This window comes from Caloenas nicobarica, chromosome 1 (genome assembly GCF_036013445.1).
Source record: "Caloenas nicobarica isolate bCalNic1 chromosome 1, bCalNic1.hap1, whole genome shotgun sequence".
Taxonomy (NCBI): domain Eukaryota; kingdom Metazoa; phylum Chordata; class Aves; order Columbiformes; family Columbidae; genus Caloenas; species Caloenas nicobarica.
Window position 1 is genome coordinate 113,589,320 of NC_088245.1, and position 20,616 is coordinate 113,609,935.

The window sequence follows — 20,616 nt, forward strand, 5'->3', positions numbered from 1 at the left end:
TCTTGATTGACTTTACACTGAGCGTTCCCCTCATATTATGCACACATATGATTTTGCATTTTATCACCACTTAAAAAAATCTTGTGAATCCCATACAGTACTATGGCAAACATACCTTATAAACAAATTTTTAGAAGGATATTTTTAGTTCCCAGAGATGTGAAGACATGAAACTTAAGTTCAAGAAATCTTTCTGCAGTTCTTATTCCTGAAAGGGACATAATTATAATGCATTTTGTGCATCTTTGCTGTAATATTGAAACTGTGCTCCAAAGTAGTTATTGCGAGTAGATTAATGCCAAAACAGATTACGGTCTGTTCTTTGATGGCCAAATGGTTAAATGGTTTGGAAATCTGAGATAACGTGTAACATTTCAGTAGCAAGAAACGTACAATCTCTTCTGCTACAATCTGCCCCAATTTTGTCTCTAAGAATAAGAATTATGAATTATTTTGTCATTGCTCAGTGAGATATGCCAAGAACTTGTATTGAAGCTGAAATATGATCAACACAAGTAAAGCGTGGGGGGGTTTTGTTTGTTTGTGGGTTGCTGTTTTGGTTTTGTGTTTGTTTTTTTTTTTTCAATAGAATCAGCAGTGTCTAAATAATTTGTAAAGAGATATGAAAACAGGATTCCTGCCCTGCACAGTTTACAAGTTTCTTCCCTAACAGCTCATGTAGCAAATCTTCATAGTATACAGGTGACCAAAACTGACAGGTATCAAAGGTAAATAAGAATACTGCAGAAAGTATGACAAGGATAATAAAAATCTCTGCATTTGGGTGATAAAATTAAATGTATGATTTGTTAGATGTTATTATCCTACTTTTTCAGAGAAAATAAGTATGTAAACCAGCAGAATTTCAAGTATGTTCTGAATGAATACATTTGGTTTCCTTTTTGTACATGTTGTGCTCAGCAACATATGATATGTAAACGCAGATGAAAATATCTGGGAACACCTTTTTTGTTGTTGTTTTTTTCTCATTTTCTTGTAAAATGCTGTACACACAGTGTCTTGACATATTTATTTCTCTTTTGGCCTTGCCTCTTCCATTCTCTTGTTAAAATAACAAAACAAATGAAAACAATTTCTATGTTTTCACAAACAATTCCAAAGTACTGAGTTTTCTCTGAATTGTAAATTGAAATAGGAGTGTAAATTTAACCATATTTATGTCATGGAAAGCTTAATTTAAAAAAATATTTGGGGGATTATTTTTTTGTGTCATTATTTTTAAGTGAGAGAATTTCTTGCATTAGACCATACCAAACTAAGAAAGTGAAATTTAAACTTTAACAATTATGGTATTGCAAAAGTTGCAATTTTTAACCTGGATCACTCTCTGCACATAGCCTAGATTTCCTCATGAAAACATAGACGAACGGACATACACAAATGCCTGCACTTTTAAAAGACATTTAAGACCAATGAAATAATTTAATTGAGAGAGAGAAAACTGAATATTAACAAATATTAAGTAGTATACTGGAATATTTCAGAAACTACTTGTAACGGTACTTTCCTGGAAGGCTGGCATTAGAGGGGATAGAATTGTGACTGTGTCCATTAAATCTTACATTTCTCACTGAATATCTTATGAAAAGTAGCTTTCCACTTTGATGTGGACACTTGACTTTATCTGAAAGTATTTTTTTAAAATAGTTCTTATCAATTTTAATAGAAATAAATTGCTCTGATAAAACGTGTAGTTATTCCTATCTGAGCTTACTTTACTTCAGTGCAAACTATAAAATAAGAACTAAAACCTAGTTCTAACACTTAACCTTCATGCTGCCTAGCAGTTATTTCTGAATTATTTCAATAAATCTCTTCCCAATTAGATTTTTTTTCTTTCCCTAACCAGAATACTAGCAGACAGACAGCACAGTGCTGCCCAACAACAGTGTGCTATGAAAAACTCTTACAGGAGCGGGAATCCTCTATGCTGTGTCACCTTCCTCAGAGTACATCCCTCATAGGGAACATCCAAATATCTTTGGAAAAGAAAGGAAAATAAAATACAGAGATGGACTGAAACAAAGTCAGAATGTCTCCAGGGAGAAGAATCAGTAGCAAAACATTAAAAGGAAAAGATCATCATTTTCTGTTGAGTATTGTGAAAAAGTGCTTGTTTTCACATTATTTTTAATAATCCATTACAATTCTTTTGATGTACATGGAACAGAAAATGAGTCCTGCTGTTCATTCTTTTTCTTTCTGAGATAGTTTTAAAAATATAATCTGCTATTTATGCATATTTTTTGGTGCTAGAAATTATAATTACAGTGAAAAAGTCTCATTATTCAATGGCAGTAGAAGGAGAGAAACTTGAAAACGATAACCTAATGGCAGCTTACCCATCATTCAAAACAGGCTGAAGAATCATTTATACCACATATTGTTAAATAGAATCCCTGAACATCAATCCTACAGCAAAGTCTAACAATGACCATATAGTCCGTGCACTTCAGAAATAGGCATATGGTAAAACATGAAATCAAGAGAACACATTTTCTGTGAATCCTACAGTGAAAACTCCCCAGTTTTCTCATAAGAAAAAAATATATGCTTTGTATTCTACACTAAGAGGTCTCCAAAGGCTTTTGTGTTCTTTTAATTAAGACTCGTGATTTTAAGATTGCCTAATGAAAGAATTAAAAAGGAACTGGGTAATGAGCACCCAAGGAAATTAAAAGTCAGGTGCACAATTTTCTTAGATTCCACTGACAATTCTGGGTTATGTATAAATCATTCTAATAATTAGAGCCATACAAAATTATTTAATTCATAGAAAAAAAACCTTATAATTGAAAAAATATATGAATTCTCACCTTGACAGAAATACAGGAAAATACTTTAATACAAACCAGAAACTAACATACAAATAAACCAATATGATTGAATAGAAGTTTCAACATGCAAGATTTTCCTTAATCTCACCATATTTAGCTAGAAAGTTTGAAAGAAAGATACTTGTTGGACATTGTTCTCGGAAGGTGAGTGATGTTTGACCTAAAAACTTCTGCAGTCTAGCAGGAAGAGGGGAAGGAGCGGGAAGGGAAACTTACTGACATTAAATTTGCATAAATTCACTACATAAAAACAAGAGCATTTCTATCTTACAACTTTTTCTCCTCAACTGAATTTTTGTACTTCATCAACGTGGAGCTTTATACAACTATGCCTTAAAGGAGATAAACTAACAGCCTTCCGAACTTTTCCAGTTTAACAATTGCACTGTTCTTCCTACCCTTTACTCTCCACTTACATTTTGTCCATCACTTCTCTTAACCATGGCCGTAAGACCTGTGAGATAATTTCACCAACTTTTTCCCCAATTTGGAACAATGTTCTAAGTCTTGATTGAAGCCACTTATAAATATACAATTTTTTTCATCCACATATACTTTATCAGTATTATAATTCAAATGCACAAACCCCCAGCAATTCTTTTCTTGTAAACCCTTCTGTCTCTAAATTGATCCTATCAACAATATCTGTTCTGGATTGTTATTGCAGGTGTGTATAGCTCTAGGAAAAGTAGTTTAGTATAACTAATCTGAAGTGCTATTTCTGAGTTCATAATATGAAGCACAATATGGTATGATACACCTTACAGTCATGGCTCAGAAGGGCCACTTTGCTGCGCCCATCCCCACTTCAGCTTCTGCTGCCTCCAAAGCACTTCTCCCTGACTTGAACCAGCCTGCATGAGATATGCTCTTTAGTAAATTAATACTAAACTTATTAATTTTATTTACTTTATTTTATTAGTCAAGGAATATTTACAAAATACAAATGGCTGATACAGTTGATTTTATTAACTGACTCAGTACGTTGGTGCTCTTAGAGTTATCAGCTAGTACCCACAGATATCATTTGATTCTCTAGATTCTATATTCTTGTTCTTTATCACATGCTTTCATGACAGGTCTGGGAATGAAAAAAGCTCCACTTAAAATCACACTATGAGCAAATGACCTAATAATTTTTATGGGTTCTGATGCACTGTTATTTCTCTGCAAAACACAATCACTTTTGTCAGAACTGACTCCTGCATCTGAATGTCATTATAGGAATGTGCCAAATATACCACTTTTCATCATGGAAATATTATGCCATATGGGCCACATATGAAGAGGTAGAAGGGTTTATAAGAACACTTAAAAATGCTATCAGTGCTGATCATGATGCACAGTAGGAATTTAAGACACACAGATAAGATACCACAAAAGAAAACAATCCCATTCATATGGTCAAACATATGTCAAAAGGTTGGACGTTTACCCTGAGATCAGGTCCCACACCATGCCACCTTCAAAGCTGTCTGTTTGAATAAATGATTCTGTGACACGCACAGTGAGACATCTCTAGTAACTCACAATAGCTCAAAATACATCATTCCTCCCCACAGACAGAGAAATGCTTAAATTTACCTTCTGGGGCCCCCAACATTAGAAGGACATGGACCTGTTGGAGAGGGGCCATGATGATGATCAGAGTGATGGAACACTTGTTCTGTGAGGACAGGTGGAGAGACTTGGGGCTGTTAAGCCTGGAGAAAAGAAGGCTTCAGAAAACCTTCTAAGCAGCCTTTCAGTACTTAAAAGGGGCCTACAAGAAAGCTGGAGAGGTACTTTTTAAAAGGGCATATAGTCATAGGATCTATATTTTTTTAACTCTTTATGCTTACATTGAAAAAAACACATCCAGAAATCAGTTACAATTATTTATAGGTTTAGATTGTTCTACTCTGGTATTTTGTTAGGCCTAGACTTTTGGGGTTTTTGCTTGTTTTGGTTAGGTTTTTGGTTTTGTTTTAAATTATTCCGTATTTTTTCTTCTTAAGCAATTTCCACATTCCTGTTATCAACAAGTAAGGCCAGATGTGTGAGATGCTGAACAATTACAACTCTCAATTCTCTTGCTTTCCAGCATCTTTCCAGTGTTGTTTCTATTACTTCCACTTCAATTTTTTAAAGGAAACCTACCCAAGATTATCATTGCACTGTAATAATCTGGATCAAAGAGCATTTATTACAAATTTATGGCATACATTTAAGATCTGACATCAGCAAAAAGCTCAATATCAGTAGTTATTAAGAAATTATACTGCATGTTTGGGATAGTTATACCTTGCTCTTGCCCAGTTATTTAAGCACAAAAAAATGAATAGTAAACATTATACAATTTTCTTGCACAGTGAATCAGTTTAGCTCATATTTTGTCACCCTGAATGGTCTTCCTACCTTTTATCATCTATTTCTGATTGGATGTTTTACAATAATCCCTCAAGAAAAAGATGGATAAGCATTATTTTTTCTGACGCTGTACTTCTGTAAATAGCACATAACTGCAGCAGCTGAGTTACTTGCATATTAACGGCTAACAGGAGAACTTTTCTTGAGCAAATAGAGCAGATAGTTGCAATATTTGAACTGCGTGAACCCCAGTGTGAATTCCATGTTTAACAATTCATCTGGAAGATTTGACAAGTCCAGAAGCATGAAAAAGAAAGTTGGGAGCTGGCTGTCATGACTGAACCTCTATGTGTGAAACTCACATTTGGCTGCACAAAATCTTTAATATCAGTAGAATGCACATGAACATTAGGAGTGCCACAGTAATAAGTTAAATTGATGTTTTATCTCAGTAAGAGCAATGGTCCACAAAAGCAGCAGAACACAGTTCTGAAAATTGATTTGTTACCTTGCTTAGTGTATCAGATGGCAACAGAGACAGATGGGAGGTTTGAGTAATGCAAAATGGCCCACATTCACTACAAAACCAGTTTTCTCTTAATTAAGTCCTCCTTCAGCCCTTGGTTGTGTGAAGAGCTGAATTCTCTGGTTCAATTCAGAAAAATACTTTAATATCTTTCTTGAGGAAAACATATAGTCTTATTGCTTCTAATGGGATTACTTTCATATTTCAAGCTCAGTATGTATTCAGTCATTTTGTAGGATTTCATTGCAGTGCTTAGTAACCTGAAAAAAAATAATATTCTGCCTATTTACATTGTAAAGTTGTTGTCTGCTAATATCAATGTTTGAGATTTTTATCTTGCAGTAGTGGAGGGATTGGTTTTATATCAGACCAAACAAAATATAAATATACAACCCCCTCCTATCACCCTCCCCAACTAGTGAAGCAAAAAGAGAATCTAGAAATGCTGGAATCTAGTGTTTCTTCAACATGTTGTTCATCATTAACAAAGGACATCAGCTGTTAGAGGTATTATGCAAAATCATATATTTTGTCCTCATTTTCTGCATGCAAAATTCAGTTTGGTAGAATCAAAAGGAGAATATATTGAAGAAGAGATGGGCCAAAGGGGATTCCAGGCACCAGAAAAGAGTCTGGCTGTGTTCAACAAAGGTGAAGATAAGGTGGCAGAAGGAGAGTGAAGATCAGGCAAATTCAGAGCACAGTGTCCCTCTCTCCTCAGTCCCACATCATACCAGCTTCTCAAGACATGCCATTGTCTCTCCCATGACTTCTCTCCCTCTCCAGAACCACAGGAACTTGCTGTTTTTCCACCTTAAATCTAATGAAAATGCATGCCTAGTGGTGGGTCACATGAAGAAATAAATGGTATAACAGTTAGAGAATGGAGAAAAATATTCAGGGCCCCTGTGCCCCTGAAAACAAATATGTCTTAATACCTCTTATGGTGTTTTTATAAATACTACCTTTCACTTTTAAGCAGCTCTACATAGCATATAATTTAAATGTTTTGCAGGAGCTTTAGTGAGTTAGATGTCTGTTTTGATTACTTCACATGAGTGTTGTAAAACAGTGCATCCATGTAAATCAACAGAGAACTCTCCATGAGAGATTCTCTAGGTATGAAAAAACTATTATAGTATTCTACTGGGAAAAGAGAAAAGGAATTCCAAGAATTTCGCTTACTGCAATAGAACTAAGTCACTAGAAACTAGTTATTTGACATATTCCAGAGTGCCATTTTTTTAAACAATCCCTTCATGAAAAAGGATGATAATGACACTACTGGCTGCTCTGCCTCAAGAGGGAATTGTCCATCTGTCAGCAGATCTCTGAATCCATATTATTATTAAGCAGTGTTTATAGAAGTATCAGAGTACCCTTGCCACGTTGAGAAACCAATAGGGCACATTTCAAGATAGTAGATTTTTTTAGTTAAAATTCTGGGATCGTTTTCCACATAAAAGAACTGTGTTTCAAGATCAGCTTCATTAGGAAGCTCTGCTGGGATTTGATGTTTTTATTTTCTTACAGAGGAAAACTTATTTCTCTAAGAAGAGCTCCATCTCCTCACACATAAAGTGCACAAATATACAATTGTTCCCCCTAGTTTTAATTTGCATTTTATGATTACAACTAGATTAGAATTTTACACATTGTATCATTATTTAGAAACAAAATGCTTTTATATTTCCCGTAATTTCTGAATAAAAACAAAGCCAGTCTTAGCTTTTCTTGTTACTATTGCTAACAACGTATATTAATATGTATACAAAACTACAGCCCCCTAGAACTTGTGTAACTGTCCTAACAGATCCTCACGAATACTTAGAACTAAATAATTTGTTGAAATTTTATTAGGACTGGTCCAGCTCTTAAAGTAAATCACAGCCGAGGTGGAAGGGATGCGAACGTGGCATAAAGCCATGTTTTCCTTCCTTTAAAGTGTCTTTCGTTGACAAGGTATACAACACAGAACCTTGTCATTTGAGAATAGCATTCATATATAATCACAGAATAATTTAGGTTTGAAGGGACCTTTCAAGATCATCTTGCCCAACCTACTGCTCAAATGGGGCCAAATTTAGAGTCACATCAGGTCACACAGGGCACTGTCCAGATTTGTGTTGAATATCTCCAAGGAAGGAGAGTCCACAACATCTCTGGACAGCCTGTTCCAATGTTTCATTACGCCCATCATGAACAATTTTTCTCCTAATACCTCATCAGAATTCCCTTTGCTGCCACATGTGTCTGTTGCCTCTCAGCCTTTTGCTGTACACTTTTGAGAAAAGTCTGGCTCTGTTTTCTGTACAGTCTCCCATCTTGTAGCTGTAGGCAGCAATAAGGTCTCTCCAGGGCTCTCTCCCAGGCTGAGCAAGCCCAGCTCTCAGTCTCTCCTCATATATCCAGTTCTCCCACACCTGACCACCTGGATGGCCCTGCACTGGACTCCCTCCATGTTTTTCCTGAACATTGGGAAGCCCAAAATTAGACACAGAGCTCCAGATGTTGGAGTGTCACAGGTCTCACAGATGTTGATTAAAGGGTTACCTCCCCCAACATGCTGGCTAGGGTCCTATTAAATGCAGCCCAGCATCTAGTTAGGCTTTTTTTTTTGCTGCCTGAGCGCACACAGAGCTTGTGAAGGTTTAAGCAGTTTTTACACTTTCTAGCATAGCAGGATTTCCCCACGGTCCACACTGTGGACAGCACATAACTTTAAACAGTCTTTTTATACTCATGGTATGTTTGTAGAGGGCCCAATGCACAAGGTCTCCGAGTTACACATACTAGTGGAAGGTAAATGCACACAATGAAAGGCTGATTCGGATAAAAGATTAGGTCAGGTAAGGTCCAGTGTTGAGGGAACTGATCATTTATACTTATAACACAGGTCAGACTTAGAAATACAGAAAAATATAACTGCTATTGAAAAATGCAACCCTAGTGAAAAGTACATACTTCTAATGCTCCACATATACATGCAAATGTAAATGAGTTCCTATACTCTTGTCCTTTCCCTGCTGAACCTAACAGGATGCCAGTTGCACTAATCATTATAACTTTTCCCAGAAGCTTATTTGGCAAGAATTGGAAAAAAAAAATAAAATTTTTTCACAATAGGCCAATAAAATCAAACAAGGAAGTTATCTTTAGGCACAACTGTAGTATTAAGTATTTTTTGTTTGGATGATGATTTACAGCGTGACTGAAAACTAACTGAAAAATGATGAAACTATCTCTTTTATTTAAATGAGTTTAGAATCAGATCCTTAGAAGTAAATTTTTTATGCACATCCTCGTGATCGACATTATAGAGAAATAAGAAGATGGCTGCTAATCACTTTCCAAAGGACAGTGTTTAGACAGCTTTTTTATTGTTGCAGAAAACAAATATACTCTCTAACATACTGTAATGAGCTGGCCAAGCTATTTAAAGTATCAGCCGTCTTTATGTGCAAAAAAGTATTAAAAAAAAGTCTCTTGACACATATTCTATATCCCTTGAGGTCTAATTTTCAGATTAATAGAATTTCTTTTTTCTTTTTTTCTCCCCTTTCCCTTTAAAGACTCAGATTTCCAGGCCCTCTAGAGCATCCTGATGCATTTTCTGCCCTTTCAGAATAAGCTTAAAGGCTGACAGACATTTTTTCATTTTCCTCTATTCTATAAAAAAGCTAAAAACTTTCAGCATACAAACCTTGTAGTTCTAACTTTTTCTAATATATTTAGAAATCTGTTCATTTATTAGTTTCTTTTATTCACTTCAAAAACTGAAACCAGCCTTCCTGTCCTTCTCATAAATCAGAATTAATTTTTAAAAGTCTAACAGCATGATGCAGTATAAAAGAAGAATTCTGCTAGATATCCCATGTTAAATAGAACTACAATAACACTCTGAAATATACATAAAATAATGATAGGGGTCTCCTGAGTGAATATATTCTATGGCAAAATTCATAGAGGTAAAGGAGGTTTTGCACACCATTTGAGGCATAAAGTCATGTGTAGGGTTCTGCTATCAGAGGAAGTCCACAAAAATGCCACTGAACTCTCCAACATGCTGCAGAATCAGTTTCAGCTCCAGCCCTACTTTGGGAGCTGGGTGATCCTGATCCAACACTGCCCCAGGGAATATCTGCAGCTGTGTGTTCATATGGAAACAGAAGATCCTAGAGAATGTGAAGCTTTGAAAACAACCCTCAAAGCAGCATGACAGCCCAGAGAGAGGGATGGGGCAAATATGCTCCTGAAGACTGATTTTGAAAGTGTGAATGTCTGCTCCCAACTTACTAACACTGTACTTTGATTCTGGACTAGCGAACTCCTCCCTTTAAGCACATCAGAATACTAAACTGGAAAACTTTCAGCTCCAAGTGTAGAATCTCCTGTGATGTTCTTCAAGAGTACATCGTTAGAAGATGTGCTACGTTGGTCTTTTCATGCATATGTCACTAATATGAAACTTCTTCACACCTCTGTAGAACTTGAAGTACACTATCCAAAAGCCTGAGGACTTCACCTTACCTATAGCACAAATGTCTGTGACTGTAACCACAAATTTTCATTCAACTTGGGCATATTTAGATTATACTGATTCATACTCCATAACACAGAGCTACAAATTTTAATTTGACAATTACAGGGGCTTCTGTAAGAACAGATACAAATTATACAAAAAATTATACAAAAAGATACAAATTATAAACTATGTTTATTTTTCCACAAAAACTTATGTTGGAAAACTTCCCATTCTTCTATTCTATCATAATATTAATTGTAAGGTTGCATATGAAAATGCATGTATAAATATAAAATGGTATACTAAAATGCATGGTATGCGACCATGGGAAAGGACAGGTAAAAAAATCCTCAAGCAAGGGGAACATCAGTTAAGCCCACTCTTTCATCTGAAGTCTGTCAATTGCACAGTTTATAAACCAATATTTTTCCTTAACAGTTATTTTACTGTCATCAGTTGCACAAGATCCTCAGCTACTGAAAAATCAATTCAGTAATTAATAGTGAAAACAATCTCTTCATTCCAATTTTGTTTACTTCTATAATTGACAGAAGATCAAACCTACTTTTTGAACGGTGACAAATTAATTGAGTAGAAAAAAGTTATCTAAATCCTTTTGGATGACTACATCAGGATGACACAAATCATTACCTAAAAGTATATTTTTCTCTTCTTTGCTTAAAAGTCTCAGTAACTAGCTTGGCTGTAGGTGTCCTTCTAAATAAATACTTTTTCAGATTAATTCCCTCCACTGCACTTAACAGTGCACACTCAACCTTTACTCTTAGAACCAATAAGCAGACATTGAAAATTGTTTGCAGTCACATTCATTAGTAATATTACTTATAATTATTATTCACTTTACTAAATAAAATCAATTTTTATCCAGTATAACTGAAAGCCATGTTTTCAATAACATGTTACAAAAAATTTGGATGGAGAGCATGCCTTGGCAAAATCCAAGGATAGAATTCAAAATCTAAGGAGATTATAGTATTTGATCTCTTTGAATGGCATTGTTATTTATCTTCAAGCTTTGCACAGCCTCCATGGTTCACTGCTTGTAGTAGAAATCTATTCCCACTGCAAACCTTCCCCAAAATCCAATGATGCCAATGCAAAGTTTCTGAGTAAAGGCTTGTTAGTATCTAAAGTAAGAAGAGGTTTCCATTTTTCCATAATGTAGCAGAAAGTAGTTTATCATCCTGTTCCTCTGTCCACAATTTTCTCTTTTATGAAGAATCGCAACCTGACCTTCAAATATAAAACATCTTGATTGTTTTGAAGGAAGGACAGTGAAATGAAGCAACGGTGTAAAGTGCATTCTGTTGTTTCCCTCAGCTACACGTCTTGGCATATTATATATTCTCAGTATTTTCCATGAACTTTATTTGCAGCTAAAGTTTGTCTAAAAAAACAACATACGTATCTCTTCTCAGCCAGTCTTACATTTATTCCTTTGAGGATCAAATCCTGCAAAACATAAGTCTTCAAGCAGATGAGTAAAATATAATCATTTTCCTCTAATGAAAAGATCGATGACACTAATGCTAATATTAAATTTCTTTACCACACACTTTTTTAGTGTCTTTAGTTGTACAAAATTTAACAAGATATATACAATCGTAGATGACTAAAATATATAATGAATTTGCTTGAAAGAAACGTATACCACTCATTTGACAGAAAGAGTAACTATAGGTGTTTGAAACGAATAGCCATTGTGCTACTCTTTTACTGTGCTCCTTTTACTACATAGTATATGCACCACTTAGGAGAATTTAAGTTGTATTCTTTCTTTTATTAAAGGGAAGCTGCCACTAAAACAAACCTTTTTTACAATAGTTGTCTTTTTTTTGTTTTGTTTTGTTCCAAAATTAACCTTTGTACATGCTATTCGCTCAAGAGTATCAATTCAGTGTAATCATCTCCAAGCAAAGTTCGAGTAGGGGCTAATGATGCCTTAAACTTTTACGGAGGAAAAGTATGACAGAGTTAGTGGCTGTGATCTTGTGACACAATCAGATTGAAGCGAACTTAGCCAAAATGCCCTTAGAGACTTAGCTTCAACAACATTACATGGTACTGTAAAAGAAAGGACAATTTAAGGTCACTTTTTTTTTTACCTGAGTGATTTGGAAAATGTCCTGTTGCATACCTTGCTAGGATATGGTATTTCTTTGCTTTTAAAATGTTTGCTTTCATATTTCAATTTCTTATTAGAAATGTGGCCCTCTGTTTTGAAAGAAACATGAAATGAAAACAAACTCCCAAAACATTAAGAGCTTGGTAGGATGCCAATGGGACTAGCATTTTGAAATGTTTTAAATTCTGGGTGAGCAACTAGAGATGCATTATAATAAAATATCTTTCATATCTTTATAATGTTGAATTTTTATAAGAGAAGTAGTCAACTGTGTTAAGACGGTATTTTATACTTAAAGTCAAAAAACTTTAAAAAAAAGTCAATATACTATGACAGAACTCCTATTAAAGCTTACTGAGATCCCTGTAGAGATGTAACAAACTCTCCAAATAGAGCACAATGCAGTACTGTGACTTTCAATGACTTTTAAATCACAAGCACAAGAGAGTGTGATATTTTACAGAAAATACAGATCTGGGGAGGTAAGCACTACTTTTGGATTTCCAACTTAGATCATATCTGGTCTGACCTTTCAGAATAGCCAAGTACCCACATGTCCAGATTCATCAGCTAACATACTGCTGCAGACACTCTACACATTAGGAAGCAGGGGTGGTTTTTGAGAAACCTAAATTTTTTTTGTCGGTTTTGAAAATTCTGTCTGCTAATTTCACCTAATAATCCAGTGATAGAGGCAGAATCAAAATTTCATTACATTAATTTCCATGTATTAAGTGATATTAACATGATCATTATAGAAAAGGGAGCCAGTTAACAGAACTGCAGTCTATATTTAGACATTGATTCGTCCATTCCATCAGAGATTATATTAAATGCCACATTCTGTTGCACAGCCAATTAGAGAGGTAAGCACAACAAAAAAGAGCTTTCCTGCTGATTTTGTTACCAGCACAGCATGGGATCAAAAAAAGAGACACGGCTACCCAGCCAGGAACAGAAGCGACAGTAAGATTGTAGTGGTGCTGGCTTAAGCGAATAAAATATTTTAGCCTTGAGTTAAGATGAAACGCAGATTCAAACTAGTTCATTTTAAAACATGCATAACAACTGATATTTTCAAGAGTTAATAATTTGATCTCATATTTAAGTTAGAGAGATCTACAGAAGAAAGCAAGCTATTGATTTTGTCTGCCAGTATAATATGCTAAAATGAGGTATAAGCAAAAACCCCACGTAATTCTGAACCATCCATTTGACAACATAAAATTTTAAAACCAAAACAATTCTGAAAAAGATGAAAAGACAACATGCAAACAAGTCTTCTTTGGCCTTCAACCTTTTCAAATGACATACCAGTTATTTTAATCTAGTGTCCTGTATAAGCAATACTGCAACTATCAGTTATTGTTAAAATATACTCATGTCATTTTAAAGCTATTTTAATTAATAAAACATTACACAATTCTACACAGTAAATATTGTGATCATTAATCAAGACAAAACAAATAGATAGCTGCATATTTTAATATACATGTTCTCATAAAACTGCATAGTACAGGTATTAGGCAAAATGTGTCCGTTATTTCTCCATATTTTTACTTTAATTGAAGAGCAAGAATGTTAATATCTTCCTTACAATAAATAGATTTTTTTTATTAAGAGGAAGAGGAGGAAGCAGAAGAGAATCTTACAACAGAGTGTCCTAAACAAGTTTAGAACGGAACTGAATAGAAATTTAACACTGAAAAGTTTTGCACAGGCAAGCCAAATCTTTTATATTGAGGAATGTGAAGTCTAGAAGCCAGGTAATTACCTTCAAACTGTATAATACCAAATTACTTTTATTGCTACTGAGTAGCTAAAGTTCAGCTTTTTTTTCCTCTAGCACATATATTTCCATATTTTTCTATGTTTTCAAAGATAAGTAACGCTGATGCAGTATTGCTGACAAAACACTTGCATTAATGAGCTGTTCTTTAAGACGACTGAGGAGCTTTTCATAACCCAACATCAGCAGGGTACAAGCCTCTCAGAAAGTTATTACAGAAGCAACAAAAAAAAGGAAAAGGTATGAAATGGTATCTTCCCTCATGGCAACCTGGAGCTTACTACACAATTGCTTCTTTCTCATGAGGTTTATATTTCAACCATTGTCTTGCATACTCTTATGACACAGTCAGCACAAGCAGTAGAAAGATAAAGAGATCTCTCTTAAATATCAGATAAATTATTAAATACTTTTCCCCCCCTCAATTAATTATCTTAACATTTAATCAAATAATTGGGTTTATGGGATAAAGTAGCTTAAATAACAACGGCATGTTTTGCAGCCATTCATCTCTCCTGTGTTCCTTCGTGAAATGATTTAATATAGAATAAAGATCATGAGGCTTTCAACTTGAAAAATCTGTGTTTCTCATACCTTTTGTTTGATGATCATGTCGTTGATATCATCAAGGTCACCTACTATCACTCTCTGAGATTTTATCTCTCGATCCAGTTGAGAAAGCCAGTCAGTGAGTTCTGCCCATGCCTTATTGAAGTCAGCCAAGGCTGGAACCTCTAAAAGCACAGAAGATGGCATTTCTGGTTTGAAGGTGGTGGTTTCCTTGGTTACCCTGGTTTGTGTATCCACAGCAACAGTTTCACCAGAAGTTACTGAAAGAAAAAAAACACTAGAATTACTGAATAAATGAACTATGATAAATGTTTATTTCAGTAACAGAATTTATGCAGTAGAAAGGGTAACACAGAAATAAACTCGTTTCTGGATGTTATGTCTACTGGCAATATGAAAATTAAAATTAAAATAATATATTAATTCATTTTTCCACAGTATTCCTATTATAGTGCATGTTTAATATTCAGCATTCTCAGCATATTCTGATTTCATCCTTAAAAGACCCATGGGACCTAGTAACACAAATGAAGATCTCAGTGTAATGAGAACCACACTCTCAAAGTCACTATTGCTATACGTGAGTCATCTTCCAAAAGCTAGTAGTGTGGACAGATGTGTTAAGGCTAAAGGAAGACTGCAAAAAGTTGGTTGCAATATCAAATGTATGACAGCATGACCATGTATCTAGAAACATGTTTCTTCCACAGTTTACAGTCACTCTGTAGCTGTGAACTTGTCTCACCAATAATCTCACTTACTGTTACCACCAGGTATTTCCCATAGACTCTGTGACCAATATAGGAGTTTACACAAAAAGAAATTCAGCCTTGGCCAATTCTTGATTTTTCCTCCATGTAACTTGAAAATATTACGTGCTATTATTTGTATATCTGTGGATTTTTTTTTCCTTCTATTTGGAGAAAATGGCCACATCTTCTCCTTGGTGTCCTTTCCTGCTCTGTTAGCGGGATTATAAAGACTATATTCATTATACCTTGCTTGGATTGGGGAAGTACCCAACACTGAAGCAGAGTATCTTTCTCTTCAGTCAAAAATGATGACAGATGCCACAGATAGCTACCAGCAGACAGAGAGGCGTGTAACATGGAATAATTCAGGATCTCAAGAGTGATTTTTACTTCTCAATTTTTGTTTTTTATAAATAGGCGGCTAAAAACTATAAACAAATAGGTATATTTGCCCTTCAGTCAATCACACAAAAGCAATTCATTATGCACAATATTATGGCAGATGAGGCTACATCTAATTGCATTTAGGGTTTTTTTCTCATTTTTTAAGAAGTCCAGCCAAAAAAGAAAGATACAAAAGTAGGGAAAAAACAAGAACAAGTGGTGTTGCTTCATTGAGGTGCTAAATCATTAGAAAAGAGTGTAAATGACTACCCTTTAGAGTAGCTATAGAATCTCTGAATCAACTGTCTACACAACAAATGAGCTAAACCAGGAAAGCTGAAATAAAGCTGTGTAGAGTGTACCCTACGTTTTCTAATATCAAACTGCAAAACGTGGTTATTGAGAACCAAATTTCTAAGGATCAAGATGTTTGTTTGCATTTTTCCCTGCCTCCTTACAGAGTAACAAAAACCTGTTTTCCGCACTCTTTCTTTGTTTGTATAACAGGGAAAGAAAAAAAAAAAAAAAGCACAACCGCAAAGCAAAAAAAAAACCCAAACACCACCACCAAAAAAGCATCACCACACACACAGTAAGGTTTTTCTTGCTTTCTAGTACTTCTGAGACTCTGGTGGTTTTCTGCATCAGCATTCACACAACTTCAGCAGAGTCCCTCTGAAGCCTCAAGCAACAGGCGAGGGTTCAACAGTTTGGCCATAGAACTGCTTGAAACATTAAAACAATCAGTAACGTTAACTGATCTTGCCAAGGAATTTAGCAACTATTTTTCACTAACAAGGAAGGTTTTGAGTTACTTCACTGGGGAATCAGTTATCCTCTTCAGCAGTGCAGAAAAGGAAAAAAGCTGTGCACAAGCATTTAAATGACTGTCACTGTAAAAGCACCAGAAGATGCTGTCAGCATTAAAAATATTGCATGATTACAAACAATTTACCAAATCAACTAACATATACATTATTTATCCAGCCTGAATAAATGGAAATATTATGATACCAAAAGTGACTCCTGCAAATTCTGTGAAATGATGATTTTTAATGGCATACACTGCAATTAAATATATTTATGCACCCATCCATATTGTTATTGCATTTCTGAAGTGCAATACTGTATTTTTCCTTTCTGTACTTTAAAATCACACATCTGTCGATAACTATGAGCTAAATTAATTATTGTAAAAGGCTGTTCTAACACAGCAAGTTTTAATTAATAACACACAAATAGATGAGAAAATGGAAGTATCTTCTCCTGACATGGAAAGAGGTTTGCAAGGGTTTTTTTGTAACATCACACTCTTTGCTATAACAGAGTACCTTGTACAGTTAAAGACCGACAGTTTTTAATATCAAATGCCCCTAAAGGATCTCTTTCCTTCCTCTTTTATTTCATTTTTTATTTTTTTATACACAGATGTGAATATTTAATAATAACCTGTACTCATCAGGTTTTCTTTCAAGGCCAGGCTAGAAGGGGCTCTGAGAAACCTGATCTAGTTGCAGATGTCCCCGCTTATTACAGGGGGTCGGACTAGATGTCCTTTAAAGGTCCCTTCCAACCCAAACTGTTCTATGATTCTATCTCTGTTGAAATTGCTCCAGATATTATCTGTCCTATTCTATTTCTTTTTAACTAAATTATGCAAACAAAGCAGAGATTAGCTCTCTGCAGTACTGGTGAGGTCACATCTGGGATACCGTGTCCAGTTCTGGGCACCCCAGCACAAGACGGCTATGGAGCTACAGGAGAGAGGCCAGTGAAGAGCCACCAAGATGATGAAGGGACTGAAGAACCTCTCGTATGAGGGAAGACTGAGAGCGCTGGCACTGTTTAGAAAAGACTCGGAGGGATCATCTGAAGAGAGGATATAAAAAGGACAGAGCCAGGCTCTTTCCAGTGGTGCCCTGTGACAGGACCAGAGGCAGTGGGCACAAACAGGAACACAGGAAGTTCCCTCTGAATATCAGGAAACATTTTATCACTATGAGGTTGACTGATTACTGGTATAGGCTGTGCAGGAAGGCTGTGGAGTCTCCCTCCTTGGAGATACTCAAAAGCTACTTGGACATGATCCAGGCAGCCTCCTCTAGGTCATCTTGCCTAAGATGCACATTTGGACCAGATGAGCTCCAGAGGTCCCTTCCAAGCTCAACCATTATGTGATGTTGTGATCAGTCAGTCCCACTAAATGACTCCTGACATAGGGGAGTTACGTCTGTAATTTTTCATTCTTATACGCCACTTTGCCCATAGCTATTAGCCCAAGGTAACAGGGAGGGCATTCAGTGATCAGAGGCCAATGTATTGAACCTATCATTAACTAATGGGCACAATTAGCTGAGTTTGAATTGGCTGATTGTCCCTGGAAAAGTGATGGAACACCTTATCCTTGGTGCCATCTCAAGGCATATCAAGGATAAGAGGGTCATTAGGGGCAGTTAACATGGCTTCACCAAGGGGTAGTCATGCTTCACCAACCTCATAGCCTTTTATGAAGATATAATGAGGTGGATAGATGATGGCAGAGCAGTGGATGTGGTGTATCTTGATTTCAGTAAAGCATTTGACACAGTCTCCCACAGCATCCTCGCAGCTAAACTGAGGAAGTGTGGACTGGATGGTCGGGTAGTAAGGTGAACTGTGACCTGGCTGAAGGAAAGAAGCCAGAGAGTTGTGGTCAATGGGGCAGAGTCTAGTTGGAGGCCTATACCTAGTGGAGTGCCGCAAGGGTCAGTACTGGGACCAATACTATTCAATATGTTCATCAACGACTTGGATGAGGCAATAGAGTGCAGTGTCAGCATGTTTGCTGATGACACCAAGCTGGGAGGAGTGGCTGACACGCCAGAAGGCCGTGCTGCCATCCAGTGAGATCTGGACAGGCTGGAGAGTTGGGTGGAGAAAAAATTGATGAAATATAACAAGGGCAAGTGTAGAGTTTTACATCTGGGCAGGAACAACCTCAGGTTCTAGTATAAGTTGGGGAACGACCTGCTAGAGAGCAGTATATGGGAAAGGGACCTGGGGGTCCTGGTGGACAGCAGGATGAGCATGAGCCAGCACTGTGCCCTTGCGGCCAAGAAGGCCAATGGCATCCTGAGCTGGATAAGAAGGCGTGTGGTTAGTAGGTCGAGAGAGGTTCTCCTCCCCTTCTACTCTGCCCTGGTGAGACCGCATCTGGAATATTGTGTCCAGTTCTGGGCCCCTCAGTTCAAGAAGGACAGGGAACTGCTGGAGAGAGTCCAGCGCAGAGCCACGAAGATGATTAAGGGAGTGGAGCATCTCCCTTATGAGGAGAGGCTGGGGGAGCTGGGTCTCTTTGGCTTGGAGAAAAGGAGACTGAGGGGTGACCTCATTAATGTTTATAAATATGTAGAGGGTGGGTGCCACAAGCATGGAGTCAGGCTCTTCTTGGTGACAACCAACGATAGGACAAGGGGCAATGGGTACAAACTGGAACACAGGAGGTTCCACTTAAATATGAGAAGAAACTTCTTCACAGTGAGGGTGACAGAGCACTGGAACAGGAGGTTGTGGAGTCTCCTTCTCTGGAGACATTCAAAACCCGCCTGGATGCCTTCCTATGTAACCTCATCCAGGTGTTCCTGCTCCAGCAGGGCGATTGGACTAGATGATATTTTGAAGTCCCTTCCAATCCCTAACATTCTGTGATTCTGTGAATCCATCATTCCGTTTATGGCTTTTGGCAGAGGACTTGGCTCATTACCTAAAGCAACAAGTTCCAAATCATGGTTCGAAGTCCAAATATTTGGATTCATGCTTCCCCTGCCCAGCACTCACCCCCTGTTTTGGGGGGAGATGGGAAACAGCTGCTTACCACTCCATAAATTCCTCCTGTGCTGGCCAGAGAGCAGCACAACACTATTAGGCTTTCACACTTTGGCAGTAGCTGCCATCATCTCTCACCATCCTTCTCAAAGTAGCAATGTACCATAGCTTTCCTTTGTCTGTCAGCAGATGAAGAAGTGAATTTGACAAATATGGCTGCAGGGGAGGAGAAAAGGGGAGGAAAGATCAGCTTCTTCCATACAGTGGCAGATCATAAATGGCTCCAAAAAATGGATGGAGCCTACACAGTTGCTCACTTTGGGCCCCCAAACAAAGGTAACACTGAAAACAAAGCTACATGAAGCAGCAACAGTGAGGAAGGCATGAACACTGTACTAAGATCTGCAAGGCCATGAGGAAGGAAACTACATAATGTTTTAGGTAAAAGTAACATACAATAGAGTTACTTTTCATACACTTAGAAACAAGAACTATTTTATTTGTAGATTCCGTTTCTATTTTGTTCACTTGCTAATGTACATAGAAGCTAGAAAAGAATGTCGACATTTAATAACAAATGTGGTGTTGTTTTAAATTCCTTAGTTTAACTGAGTTGGCACTTAGAGCTTACAAACTTCAGTGGTCTGTAATAACTCCCAGAAAATCACTGAGGGAAAAAAAATATATTAGTCATGACTTTCTCTGTCTTCATTACACTGTCCAGAAAGTAAGGAGAATTCAGTAAGAGTCACAGATTATCATTAATATCCTCAGAATTATACAGTGTTTTCCTGCCAATATAGTAATTATAGTATAATGGGAATGCCTTGGTTGTACAGTTTTAATGTCTATGATTAGAAAGATATTGAATTTTTCATCTTAGTTCAGCAGGGGTAGAAAATGTCAGAGATGT

General features: G+C 36.6%; 1 protein-coding gene across 11 annotated transcripts in view; it reads right to left on the reverse strand.

Annotated features, from left to right (window-relative positions):
• DMD (dystrophin) overlaps window positions 1–20,616 on the reverse strand; it is a 1,281,342-nt gene that overhangs the window by 332,185 nt on the left and 928,541 nt on the right. For all 11 annotated transcript variants that reach the window (XM_065627016.1, XM_065627025.1, XM_065626998.1 and 8 more), the window contains one exon: window positions 14,788–15,023. In XM_065627016.1, the coding sequence (XP_065483088.1) occupies window positions 14,788–15,023 (236 nt within the window). The remainder of the gene's footprint in view (window positions 1–14,787; window positions 15,024–20,616) is intronic.